This window comes from Coturnix japonica, unplaced genomic scaffold, assembly GCF_054131305.1.
Source record: "Coturnix japonica strain WE unplaced genomic scaffold, WE-NBRP24 Scf039, whole genome shotgun sequence".
In the NCBI taxonomy this organism is placed as follows: Eukaryota; Metazoa; Chordata; class Aves; order Galliformes; family Phasianidae; genus Coturnix; species Coturnix japonica.
In genome coordinates, this window is record NW_028188942.1 from 1,884,881 (window position 1) to 1,897,723 (window position 12,843).

At 51.1% G+C, this 12,843-nt stretch overlaps 1 protein-coding gene across 1 annotated transcript; it reads right to left on the bottom strand.

The window, feature by feature from the left end:
- Positions 1-7,640: 7,640 nt before the first annotated feature.
- On the bottom strand, positions 7,641-11,445 carry LOC146753186 (uncharacterized). The gene is made up of 2 exons (XM_085530853.1): positions 10,297-11,445; positions 7,641-9,878 (listed from the first exon to the last, which is right to left on the bottom strand). The coding sequence occupies exons 1-2, from the start codon at positions 11,023-11,025 to the stop codon at positions 8,175-8,177; spliced, it is 2,433 nt and encodes an 810-aa protein (XP_085386979.1). The 5' UTR covers positions 11,026-11,445; the 3' UTR covers positions 7,641-8,174.
- Between the last annotated feature and the right edge of the window lie 1,398 nt (positions 11,446-12,843).

Below are 12,843 nucleotides of genomic sequence, written 5' to 3' on the forward strand. Positions count from 1 at the left end.
TTCCCATCCTTCATCCACTCCACAGTAGCACCTGTGTCTGAAAGCTCAGCCTGCAGTTTGGCTTCCTCATGCAGCCGAGCGGAGATCTTTTCTACATCTTTGCTCTTCTTGGTAAATCTCACTGCAGCACCTGTCAGGAGCAAAGGCCTCGTTATTTCAATTTATATCAGGCTAACGTGGTCAATGTTTGCTGCAAGATCTCTGAAAAAGTATCACCTTCTGTTCCTGCACTCATAACTGGGTCAGTGCTGAGCAATTCAAGATATTTAATTTGTTCTTCTTGCCAGATTTACTAAGTAAAAATCAACCAAACATCTCCTTCTACTGATTAATAATGCTCTAAACATGCTTCTGCGGAGGTTTCCACCCAATGACAAACAGCTCCTCCCATAATGAATCTTTATTTGTTTTATTTTGTCATGCAAAGCTGATTGATAGAGATATTATTGGAATGATTGCTCCCCTACTTCTAAACTATTCCAGTGCAATCAGAAAGGCTGTCTGAACCTGGAGCTGAAAGTACTGCTCTATGGTGATGCAGTGGTAAACCTGCTGACTGAATGCACTGGCCAGTAGCTGTGAACTGCAGACATTCATCAGCTGGCATGGAGCAATCTGGTTCAGATACCAAGCAGCTGGGTAGATTGGCTTACCCTACACTCAGTGCTATCATGTTTAGGTCATTACCAGGACTCACGTCAGTCCATGGGATGCAATTTCAGGTATTTGGTACAGTCAGTGAATGCCTGCAGCCCCAGTTCTAATCATCAGATCACAGCAACTATGCCTTGACTGTAAGAGGAAAGGAGAAGGATCAAAGCAAATACCTCTCACTCTCATCTTGCTGCTGACATCAACATTTTGGGAAACAATATTTCACTTCTGCTCCATCATCGTTCTTGGTGACCTACTTTATGATTAGGCTGGGAGTAGTTTGGGTTCTCTTGATGATGCAGGTCTCACTTTCCTGTAAGACTTTACCACTGAGGTACCAAGTGCCACAACACGTTGTTGTAAGGTCAATAGTAAACATGGCATCCCCTCCAGGTACAGCTGCACCAGTTGTTAGGGGGGATTTCACAGCCAGGACTGGGTCTGAGGAAGAACATGAATGTCTTAATGCTCTTTAGATGCAAGTCTGGTATCTCATTTAGAGATGGAAGATTAAATCATAGGTACATTTCTACTTCTCCATTTGCATGAATGCAGGAAGAAGCACTTCTGTGCTTAAGATCTGTTACAGAAAGTTCTGCCTCTTGCACATGTGAGATATCAAAAGATAAGGATATTCATGTCTCTGTCACAGAAACATAACTCGTATCACTTTAGTGGTAGCTGGAGGTTTATAGGAGATAGGAGAACTAGGAATAAAGGAAAGCCTTTGGTGTGTTAATGCACTACTATCCTTAAAGTCAAAGGAAGCATCTTTAGGGAACCAACACAGCTGCTCAGCACACACTGACCCATTTCCATTGGGGTTTTTGTGCTTACCAAGGTGCACGCTCCCTGGGAATTCCAGAGACGGGCTCTGTCCATGCGCATTGACTGCAGACACTCGGAACTGATCATCAGCCTCTTCAGAGAGATTGCTCACCGTGAACTCTGGGACGGGGACATGAGACTCGTGGCACCTCACCCAGGTGAAGCCAGTTAGTTTCTTGCATTCCACAATGTAGCCATTGATTGGAATGGGGCGGTGCATCTTCGGAGGGGTCCATGCCAGCATCACTGAGGTTTCTGTTTTATTTTTCACCACGGGGTCAGTTGGGGGCTGGGTGGGAGGTTTTCTGGGAGCTGAACAGAAATAAATACAGAAATATTAGCATAAGGTCATGTAGGCTGGAAAAGACCTTCAAGATCAGCAGACTCAACTTTCAGCATGACCTACTGAGTCCCACCATTAACTACTGTGGTACCTGAGGACATACATGACAAGCTTATTCCTTCAGGTATTTGTACAGTGAATATATTCACCCTCTGGTTGCTTTGGAACATTTTAGAGGTTAAAATCCCATCAGACTTTTTCACTATGTGCAGCCACTGATACAGGCAGGAGGCTGGGAATTACCTGATGGGCTCTAGTTACAGACTACTGACACAGTCAAGGATTGATTTCATTTAATTTTGCCATTAGAAAGTTTGGTGTCTGGTTTAAGTCACCCATCTGGACTCCAATTATAATCATATGGAAAACAGCACATTCAGGAGAACTCATCTAATCTTAATAAACCTGAGTGAAATCACAGAATCATAGGATCACAGGAGGGCTTGGGTTGGAGGAAACCTTCAAGATCATTCAGTTCTAAACACCCTGCCATGGGCTGGCTGCCCACTAACCAGCTCAGGCTGCCCATCACCCATCCAACCTCGCCTTCAACACCAAGGACAGGCACCCACAGCTTCTCTGGGCAGCCTGAAATAGAAGCAATGAGCCACATGTTGAAGATACTCAAATATTCATAACTGTAGAGAGAGCCAAATACTCCATACATATTGCCTGCCTGGTAAATGGTATTAAAATGCCAACAACAGACTCATCCAGCTGATTGAAAATGGTGTGAACATGGCATACAGGATTCTTCCAGCAGCTAGTTAGATCTGCAAAGAGTAAAAATAGGAAATCTCAATGCGATACAATTTTCCCTCATAACATAAAGAGACACATAACTGTTTTGGGGTGCACTGTTACCAGCCTGTCAGTTGCTGTTGGTCAGTGCTAGATGCCAAATGTCCCACTAACATAGCATGAAGCCGAAAGCTAGATGCTGGAATCAGATCTCCTGACCTTACCATCAGAAACTGAGATGTCATATTTTGCTCAGAGGTGCCTGCTTGTAGGAGGGACAGCTTCCGAGCTTTTTCTGCTCCAGGAACCAGCTCGAGCTTCAGAATTTAAACAGCAGTCAGAAATTAAACTGAGCTTTGTCACCTCCATCAAACAGAAGGAGTAGTTGGGTGGTACAGCTTTCCAAATAACTTAGAAACTGTCACAACAATCAGATGCCTACCTTTAATTTTTAACTTGTTAATACATAGAGCTTAATAGCATCAGAATGCTGCAAGCACTTCAGATAACACGACAGCTGTAAACCCTTCTTTAAGGATTCCTTTGTTTAACCACTGAGTAACTGTAATTCAGTGGTGCTGGTGGGAGAAGGGAAGTCCTAATCTTCCCAGATGGAGAATAGAGTTGATGTTCACATGCAGACTGGTGCTGCAGCAGAGCCAGAAACCACACATTTGGGAAACACAGCACCAAGAAAATCATGTGAATAGCTTCATAAAATCACCAAAATTTCATGGCAGGTCCATTATTCTTCCTATTTTCAGGAATAAATGTTTTCCCTTATTCTTGTAGTTTTATTTTCTTTTCCTTTCCAGCAAGCAACTTTGTAGCTTACAAATTGTTTTCTAATCACCTCCTGGTGTGGACAAATCACACAGGTTTGACTCCATGTTTTACATAGTTAGCATTTTATATCTGTTCCAGTATGGAACTGTACAGTCATAGAATGGCCTGGGTTGAAAAGGATCTCAAAGATCACAGAATCACACAGAATCACAGAATCCTTCTGCAAAAGAAAACACAAAAGCTACAGGGACTTGGAACTACTTTGTATATTGAGATCAGAAGGAACTGAGAAGTTATCAAGTACAAAGAACTTACTTTTCCAGATTGCCTTTTCCAGACTGCTGTTCCAGCAGTGACAACAAGCGCAGGCAGCCCAGAGGACATGGCAGACATCGATGATCGGCTGGCATGGATCAGCGAGGATGAGTTTGGGCACAGCAGAGCTGGCAAGGGATGCTGGGGTGGCTGCAGCAAGACAAGAGCTCCTCCAGCCTGAAGATATCCATCACCAGAAGAAAAAGGACAGGGTGAAAGTAAGGAAGACGCGCAGACGAGAAGAGCAGAAAGGGAGATGAGGAGGGAACTTGGTGCGGTGGCAATTCTGGGGGAGAAATTGTACTCTGATAATGTTACACTCTGAAATTCAGTGTTGCAATTTGGAGGAAGGAATTATTGGGGTGGGAATCTGGGGGGCCGTTGTAATACCAGAAGAATTTTACAGAGCAGCAGCCATGCATCAAGAGAAGGGCTTCACAGAGCAGCAGCTGTGGAGGGAGAAACAGCATGAGAACCAAGGACACCTCTAGGAAAAGAATGAGTAGCTCGGGGCTTTCAACGGGGGTTTTAGGGTTGTTATTGCAATAGCTTTCCTTCAATTAGTGTGTGTGGTTTTTAAATGCCCTCGTCTGTCTGCTATAAAAGCATGGCTTTTCGGGCAGTCGATGGACGCAGCCATATTTAACCATACTGCTGTCTGGCTGTTTGTCCTAGCACGCTGACCTTTTGCCTTCAGGTTCGCCAACTACTGTCTCAGGAACCAGAGTTATTAGGCATTATCCAGGTTATCATGTGCTTCTACTATGTTAATAGATTGGATGTGAATCCAATGGGGTCTGATGTTACAAATGGTGCTGGAATCTGCGGCAATAATCATTGAATGTATTAGTAATGCTCGGTTATGATGCTATTACCTCTCTTATATCCAACTAATTTGGATTTTTCAAATATGACTACGCATCACTTGAGAAGAAGGCGCACGCTCATAGAACTGAATGGGAGAGTTGATTTCATTTTCCAAGCAGGTGTTCCACTTGGGCTCTATATCACTCACTGGCCACGCGGATATGGAGTACAACTGGAAGAAATCCCTCAGACCCTGAATGCAGGAGAGAATGTGTGGTGGGTGAGAGAGGAAAGGTGCACTTTGAAGCAGGGGACGCCCTGCTGGCACTGCCTGTCGCATCCACCACCAACATGGTTTGCTCTTTATCCTGCTCCACAGCTGCTGCTCTGTCACGTCCTTCTCTTGATCCATGGCTGCTGCCATTCTTCTTGGATTACAACAGGGGGCTGGGAGGTTTTTTTGCACAGGGAGGGAAGTCGACTGGGGGTGGGAATTTGAGAGGGTGGGATCAGAAAGGATTGTTAGGGTGGGAAATGGTTGGGAATACTGTCATTTCTTGACTGTTTGCTATGTTCAATTATTAAATGTCTTTGCCATATTTCTGCCTGCCTGCGGCCGTTCCTTCAGTTACAAAGCCCACCTCCCCAGGCCCCCGGGCCCACCTTCAGGGCAATGTGAAAGGGCAGCAGAAAGGGCAGTGTCCCAGATCTGCCACCACCATTGGACCCATCCCTCCCCTCCTCAGTCAGTTCTGCGTGGGAATGGAGGGATGAGAAAGGGGGATGGACGGGAATTCTGGGAGAGCTGAGTGGCTCAGCCTGGAGTGGAGGAGGCTCACTGCCATCCCAGACACAGCCATCAGTCCCCAGGTGCAGAGAGGACTGAGCCAGGCTGCACCCTGCAGCACCCAGCAGCAGGATCCCAGTCTGAGGCCTGCCTAGGTCGTGTGGCTGCGCTGCAGGCTGAGCTATGGAGAAAGCCCCACTTGGAGATTTCTTCGCTCCCTGAATGTTCCCCCCTTTCTCCATCTTGCTCTGCTCCATCCCCAGCCGCAGCCCGGCGTCCCCGACATGTTGCTGTGCTTGCAGAGCTGGACTTGGCCCTTGACCTGTACAGGCCCCTGTCCCCACCTGTCGGATATCCACCTTGCCTTCTCACCCCTCTCTCTAGATCCAGTTCATGCCCCATCTATCTCACCTCCATGTCCCACCTACGTCCTCTCTACGTCTTTTGGTCTCCCCCAAACCACCCTCACGGTGCCTTACCTCCTGGCAGGCTCAGGGAAGGAGCACCCGGTGCCCTGAGCCCACAGGCCCAGCCCTGCACAGCACTGCACACAGCACTGTCATGGCGGCGCCCGGTGCTGCCGCACAGCATCCTGGGAGTGGTAGTTCCTGCGGGGCCTGCAGCTCCCAGCAGGCCCTGCAGCTCCCAGCAGGCCCGGGCGAGGGCAGAGGGGAGCAGTGCTGTCAGCCGGGAGCTCGCCCAGAGAGCCCGATGTTCGGAGCACTTCACACCAGGAACTTTGGACTCGGCTGCTTCTGTCCACAACGTCCCTGAGCTGCTCAGGAAGCACAACTGTCTCACCCTCTGAGAGCTGGGCTGTGCAAAGGAGGCTGCAGTTGCAGGCTCAGCTCTGCCCTGTTCCAGCAATGCACTTCCTTACAACTGGAGCACTGTCACACTTGCTTCTTGCTTCAACGGAGCAATCGCCCACCGCTTTGCACACCTCTGTGCTCGTGCAAATGGCCACCACCCCATCCCTGCACACACACACACACACACACACACACACACGTACCACCCCATCCCTGCACACACACACACACACACACACACACACATACGTACCACCCCATCCCTGCACACACGCACACACACACACACACACACATACACATGTACCACCCCATCCCTGCACACACACACACACACACACACACGTACCACCCCATCCCTGCACACACGCACACACACACACACACACACATACACATGTACCACCCCATCCCTGCACACACACACACACACACACACACGTACCACCCCATCCTTGCACACACACACACACACACGTACCACCTCATCCTTGCACACTCTCCCACATGCGTGCACTAATGGACTCACCCATGCACACCCACATGTGTGCAACCCCAGCACTGTCCACAGCTCCGTGCACGCTCATTTGTGCATGAAGATGTGCACAGCCTTGCTCACAGCCATGTGCATACACACAAGTGGGCAAGAACACACAGTCCACTGGCGTCCCTCTGTCTGTGTCTCACCGGCTGTGTCACCAGAAGAGAATTCAACTCTCAAGAATGAAGAACTCACATCTGGCTCCAAGGAATGTAACTCTCCTGTCTCACAGAGATCTCCACTGTCTCACCTGGTCGTGAGCGTCCCTCACAGCCAGCCAGAAAAGCAAGCAGAGGCTGAGACCAAGAAACCCCTCCCTGATGTGCAGCTCTCTGACAGTTTCTCCTTACACAGAGTGCTGGCCGCAGCCGTGTGCATTATCACACGCACTTGTATGGGCAGTTGGTGTCTAGACGTGAAGGAGACTTGCTAATTGCCCTGCTGATATATAGGGAGAGACAGAAAATTTCAAGCAGGAGGTGGAGCATGTATATAAAGGATGTACAGACCTACAGTTAAGGATGTGGATTTGCATCTGAGTCCGTGCCCGCAGACGATGCAAGCACTATGCATTGTCACCCAATGGAAATGATCAAACAGCTGCTTTGGGACAGACTGTCTGTAGGGCTCAGGAAGTGCGGCCTTCCAAGGTACTTCAGGTGTCCCAAAGAACAGAGGCAAGCAGTGATGATTCCTTTCGCTCTTGATTCTAATACTTGTAGGTAGAGCACTTGAGAAAGACTTTGGAGGCTTTCCTCAGCCTCTACCTTTCCTTGTACCTTTACAAAAGCAGACTGTCTAAAAACAAGAAGACTGGACACACATTTTGGGCTTGGTTATTTTTATTAGTTTTTTAAAAATATTATAATATATATAATATAATATTATTTATTATTGTATTTATTATATTATATATATTATGTATATAATGTATATTATGTATATTATAATATATATTGTGTAATCATATATTATATATAATATATAAATAATATATAATATAAATTTTTTTTAAAGTTGTTTTGGTGTTTTTGGTGGTTTTTGTTGTTTTTTGTTGTTTTAGTCCAGTCCAGTGTAATAAATTCTCAGTCTTACAAGGGATGAATTTTTAAGGCCTTCCTGCTGATGGACCACACTCCACTTGAACATCAAGTGGAGCATGAGGTAGCCTTCATCCAGAAAGGTGGAATCTTGATGGGATGTTGCTGTCTTATGGAGAGGAATCTCGGCGTCCCCCAGGCTGAGCCAACACACGGACACAGATTTCTGGATGGTGACCACTTTCTGCCCCTGCTCCTGCTGCCTGGTCTCTCTTCGTCATCGGTATCCAGCAGGAGATCACGAAGCCCTGGAGGCACGGTGGTATCCAGGTCATCATCTGAAACTTCTTCCACCAGATTGGAAGGGACCAGTCCTCTTGTGCCGTCCGTCAGCTCTCCCAGAAACCAGCCATCCTCATCCATGTCTCCACAGATGTAAATGTATTGTCCAGCTGTCAGTGGAAGCTCGTTTTCTGGGTCCTCATTAGGGCCCTCATAAGGATTTTGTAGCTGTGACGAGCTAAGAATCTTCATTTTGGTGGTGATGGTCTGCGAAAATGTAGATGCAGACTGCCACTGGCCACACTTTTGACTCCCCCGGCTTTTCCTGGGGATTGGGGCATTCCTGTTTGGGATTTCTGTGTGGCCTCAGCTTTTTCCCCATCTCCTGGAGCTGTGTGCATTTTTCCTCCAGACGCTTGCTGAGCGCTCCAAGCTTGACGTCGGCCTGCTGGAGACTCTGCAGCTTCTGGCACGCTTCTGGAGAGCGTCCCTCTCTCAGCAGGTGGTTCTGGGCCTTCAGGGCCTGGCACTGCTTCTCCAGGTTCCTCAGGGCTTGTTGGAGGTAGCTGCACTGCTCCAGCAGCTTGCTGCTTGTGCTGCCTGGGAACCCCGGGTCTTCCTTGGCCATCTCATTCTCCTTTTCCAGATGCTGTCCCTGCAGCTGGTTGACGTCCTCTGCCTTCTCTGTGGCCTCTTTGGATGCAGAAGAGGCCTTTTTGAGCTGCTGGACTATTTCCAGCAGCTGCTGGGTACGGAGGCAGAGCGTACGCGTCTTGTCCTTGAGCCGCTCCACCTCCTCCCACATCTGCTGAGAGCTTCTGCTCCTCAGCAGGCAGCACTTCTCTCCAAGGAGGCTGCACTGTCTATGCAGCTCCTTTAGCTTCCTCAGCAGGTGGGTGTTCTGCTCCTGCTGCTCTCTGTGCTCAGGTGGGCAGGCCTCTTGTTGCTCTGCAGCCTCCTTTTCCACATGCTGTCCCTGCAGCTGGTTGACGTCCTCTGCCTTCTCTGTGGCCTCTTTGGATGTGGAAGAGGCCTCCTTGAGCTGCCAGACTATTTCCAGCAGCTGCTGGGTACGGAGGCAGAGCGTACGCATCTTGTCCTTGAGCCACTCCACCTCCTCCCACATCTGCTGAGAGCTTCTGCTCTTCTCTTCAAGGAGGCTGCACCATCTCTGCAGCTCCTTCAGCTTACTCAGCAGATGGGTGTTCTGCTCCTGCTGCTCCCTGCGCTCAGGTGGGCAGGCCTCTTGTTGCTCTGTAGCCTGAACAACCACCTCTGCTACAGCCCGATGGCAGGCCCTGGCCCTGTTGAAGAAGACGCGTGGCTGCCCCTCCACGTGCTCCAGGATGTACTGCAGGAAGCGTCTTCTCTGCTCCTGCAGCTCACACTGGAGGCGCTTGCTCTCCACGGCCTGCTCTGCACGGGACTTCCAGCAGAGCTGCCGCTGGACTTCCTGCTGCATTCTGCGGTCCGCTCTGCTGCTGTCACTCCTCAGCAGTGCCTCCACCAGCTGCCGCTGCAGTTGCCATGCCTGGCGGATGGTGTCGTTGCGCCGCTTCTGCAGCAGCTCCTGCATCTGGTGCAGCTGGGCCTCCTTCTCCTGCAGCAGTTGGCAGATCTCTGCTTGCCACTGCCTCAGGCTCTGCTCCCGCAGGCGCTGCAGCTTTGACACCCGCACCCGCTCCCACTTGGAGCACAGTTTGTCGGCCAGCAGCTGCCGCTCCCGCTCTGCCGCCTCCTGCTGCTCACGTCTCTCAGCAGCGCAGCGGCGCTGCAGCTCCTGGGAGCGGAGCCGCTCGCCCTCCAGCTGGGCCTGCAGTGCCTTCAGCTCCTGCCTCTTCTCCTCCCGCTGCGCAGGGCAGGTGGGGGGCTGTGCCAGGCCCCGGCGGGGAGAGGGCCGGCTGCCCGGGAGCCCCAGGTCTTCCTTGGCTGTCTCTGGCACCTAGAACCAGAAAATCATAGAATAACAGAATGGTTTGTGTAGGAAGGGGCCTTCAAGACTCTCCCATTCCAAGCCCATGCCAAGGGCAGGGACAACTTCCACTAGGTCAGGTTGCCCAAAGGTGCGTCCAGCCTGGCCTGGGGCACTGCCAGGCGTGTGGCAACCACAGCCTCTCTAGGCAGCCTGTGCCAGCACCTCTGCCCCCTCATGGTGTCCCGTCTTCGTATACCTCATCTAGATCTCCCCTCTTCTACTTTCAGGGCGTTGTCCTTTGTTGTATCACTACCCTCCCTTACAACCAGTACATCTCCAGCTTTCCCCAGTTCTCCTTCAGGCACTGGATGGCCGCTCTGTGGTTTCTCCAGAGCCTCCCCTCCCCAGGCTGAACAATCCCCACTCTCTCAGTGTGTCATCTTACCTGGACGTGAGCGTCCTTCATGGCCGGTTGACTGGAGCCCTGCTCTGCACGGTGGCGGTGCAGAGCTCCCTGTTTTTCCTGGGAGCAGGACATTGCGTTACGGAGCAAGTCTGCCCAGCTCCCCACGATGTAAAAGGTGAAGAGCCTCCTCTCCAGCTCCAGCTGACGCTGGAGGTGGCGGATGCAGGCGGGCTGCTCACCATCCGTCTCGCATCGCAGCTTGCTGAGGACGTCCTGCAGCTGGGCATGGGCCGCCTCGCTGCTGGGGGGGTTCCTCAGCACCTTGGCCAGCTGCTGCTGCAGCTCCCGAGCCTGGCGCAGGGCTGCATCGCAATCACGCTGCAGCAGCTCCTTTGTCGCGCGCAGCTCGGCCTCCTTCCAGAGCAGCAGCTGCCGGGTCCCCGTCACCCGCTGCCGCTGCACCCACTCCTTCAGCTGCTGCTCTTCCTGGGCCTGCTGCTTCTCCCAGGCACAGCGCAGTTGGTCGGTCAGCAGCTGCCGCTCCCGCTCTGCCGCCTTCTGCAGTTCACATCTCTCGGCAGCCCAGCGGCGCTGCAGCTCCTGGCAGTGGAGCCGCTCGCCCTCCAGCTGGGCCTGCAGCACCTCCAGCTCCCAGCTGTTCTCCTCCTGCTGCACAGCGCAGGCTGGGGGCTGTGCCGGGCCCCGGCGGGGAGAGGGCCGGCTGCACTTGGCTTGTCCCCGTCCTGCAATGTATCGCAGCATGGCCATGGGAATCTGAATAGACCTTCAGCTTCCAAAAGCTGTAGCCAAAGGCCACCAACAATCACTCTCACTCGTGGGATCTGCAAGGACAGATGCCCCTGACCCCGTAGCGCCCACTGCCTCTCGTCCCTGTCGCAAGGGTGTGCAGACAGTGAATGCCTTGGGGGTGCTGCGCCAGCACCTTCTGTGCTGTGTGCTGGCCCAGCTCATAATGGAGGGCGGGGCAGTGACCTTCAGTGCTATTGGACAGTGGGGCCTTCTGGCCCAGCTCATAATTGAGGGCGGGGCAGTGGCCTTGAACGCTATGGGGCAGTGAGACCCTGTGCCCCCTGCACATCATGGAGGGTGGGGCAGTGGCCTTCTGCGCTGTGGGGCAGTGCGGCCTTCTGGCCCCAGCACAAAATGGAGGCTGGGCAAAGTGGATTGAAGCGGTGTTGGGAGGAACCGCCTCCCACAGTGCTGGGCTACGTGGACTTCTCTGGCACTGGAGAAGAACAGCAGCAGGCCATCCATCTCATTGTGATTTCCATTTAGATGGCAATAAAGGAAACATCTCACCATACCTACGAGCTAGTTAAGTTAAAAGAACCTGGTTGTCGGTGTACCCTGCTCAAGGAGCTGCTGGAGCAGATGGCCAGGCTGCTGCAAGAAATCAGCAGCCTGAGGAGCTCTTGGGAATCTCTGAGGGAGACAGGTAGGGGGAGGTGTGAGCCTACTTCCACCGCAGACAAACAGCCTCATCCTAAGTCCCCGCGAGTGGGAGGAGCCAATCCAGCTGCTCAGCTGCAGGTCAGAGACCTAGACAGCCCACGAGAGGAAGGGGGCTGGGCCCTCGTATCTGCTCAGAGCAGAAGGAAGCGTCTTCCCCCAAGCTCCACACAATACTGCCAACCTGTGCAGTGTCCCCTACAGCGTCCCTGAGTAATAGATTCCAGGTGTGAGAGGTAGGTTGTGTTTTTGCAGCATAAATTGTCAGTATTTCTGTATGTAGCATAGGAAAAATTGCCTTTCACAAAGAAAGCTTCTGAACAGAGTAAACTTGAGACAAGGGCATTCTGACCACAGTAAAATTGGCATAGGCACCAGGTGAGGTAATTATGTAGGGCAGGGGCAAAAAGACAAAAAATGGACACAAAATGTACACAAATCGGACAAAGGATTAGACAAAAAATAGAGAAAATAATTGTATTAAGAAAGTAAAAAGGAAAAGAATTGGACAAAAAAATTGGAATAAGAAACTTAAAAGGACAAAGAATTGGACAAAAATGGGAGAAAGAACTTGAAAGGAAGAGAACTGGACCTGCAGCTTCATCACAGAATCACAGAATTGTAGGGGTTGGAAGGGACCTCTAGAGATCATCGAGTCCAACCCCCCTGCCAAAGCAGACTCCCTACACCATGTTGCACAGCTCGGCGTCCAGGTGGGTCTTGAATATCTCCAGAGAAGGAGACTCCACCACCTCCCTGGGCAGCCTGATCCAGTGCTCCATCACCCTCACCGTAAAGAAGTTCTTGCACACATTAATGCGGAACTTCCTATGCTGAAGTTTCAGCCCGTTACTCCTAGTTCTGTCCCCACGCACTACTGAAAAGAGACCAGACTCACCACTATGGCTCCCACACTTCAGGTATTTATAAACCTGGATCAAGTCCCCTCTCAGCCTTCTTTTTTCAAGGCTAAACAGACCCAGTTCACTTAGTCTCTCCTCATAGGGGAGATGCTCCAGGCCCTTCACCATCTTTGTGACCCTCCGCTGGACTCTTTCCAAGAGATCCCTGTCTTTTTTGTACTGGGGAGCCCAGAACTGGACACAGCACTCCAGA

Bases quoted from the DNA above. Each gene is read 5' to 3' on its own strand.
- LOC146753186 (XM_085530853.1), bottom strand. From the start codon at position 11,025: ATGGCCATGCTGCGATACATTGCAGGACGGGGACAAGCCAAGTGCAGC. The intron at 9,879-10,296 runs GTAAGATGACAC...TTCTGGTTCTAG, and splicing joins TGAAGGACGCTCACGTCCAG to GTGCCAGAGACAGCCAAGGA.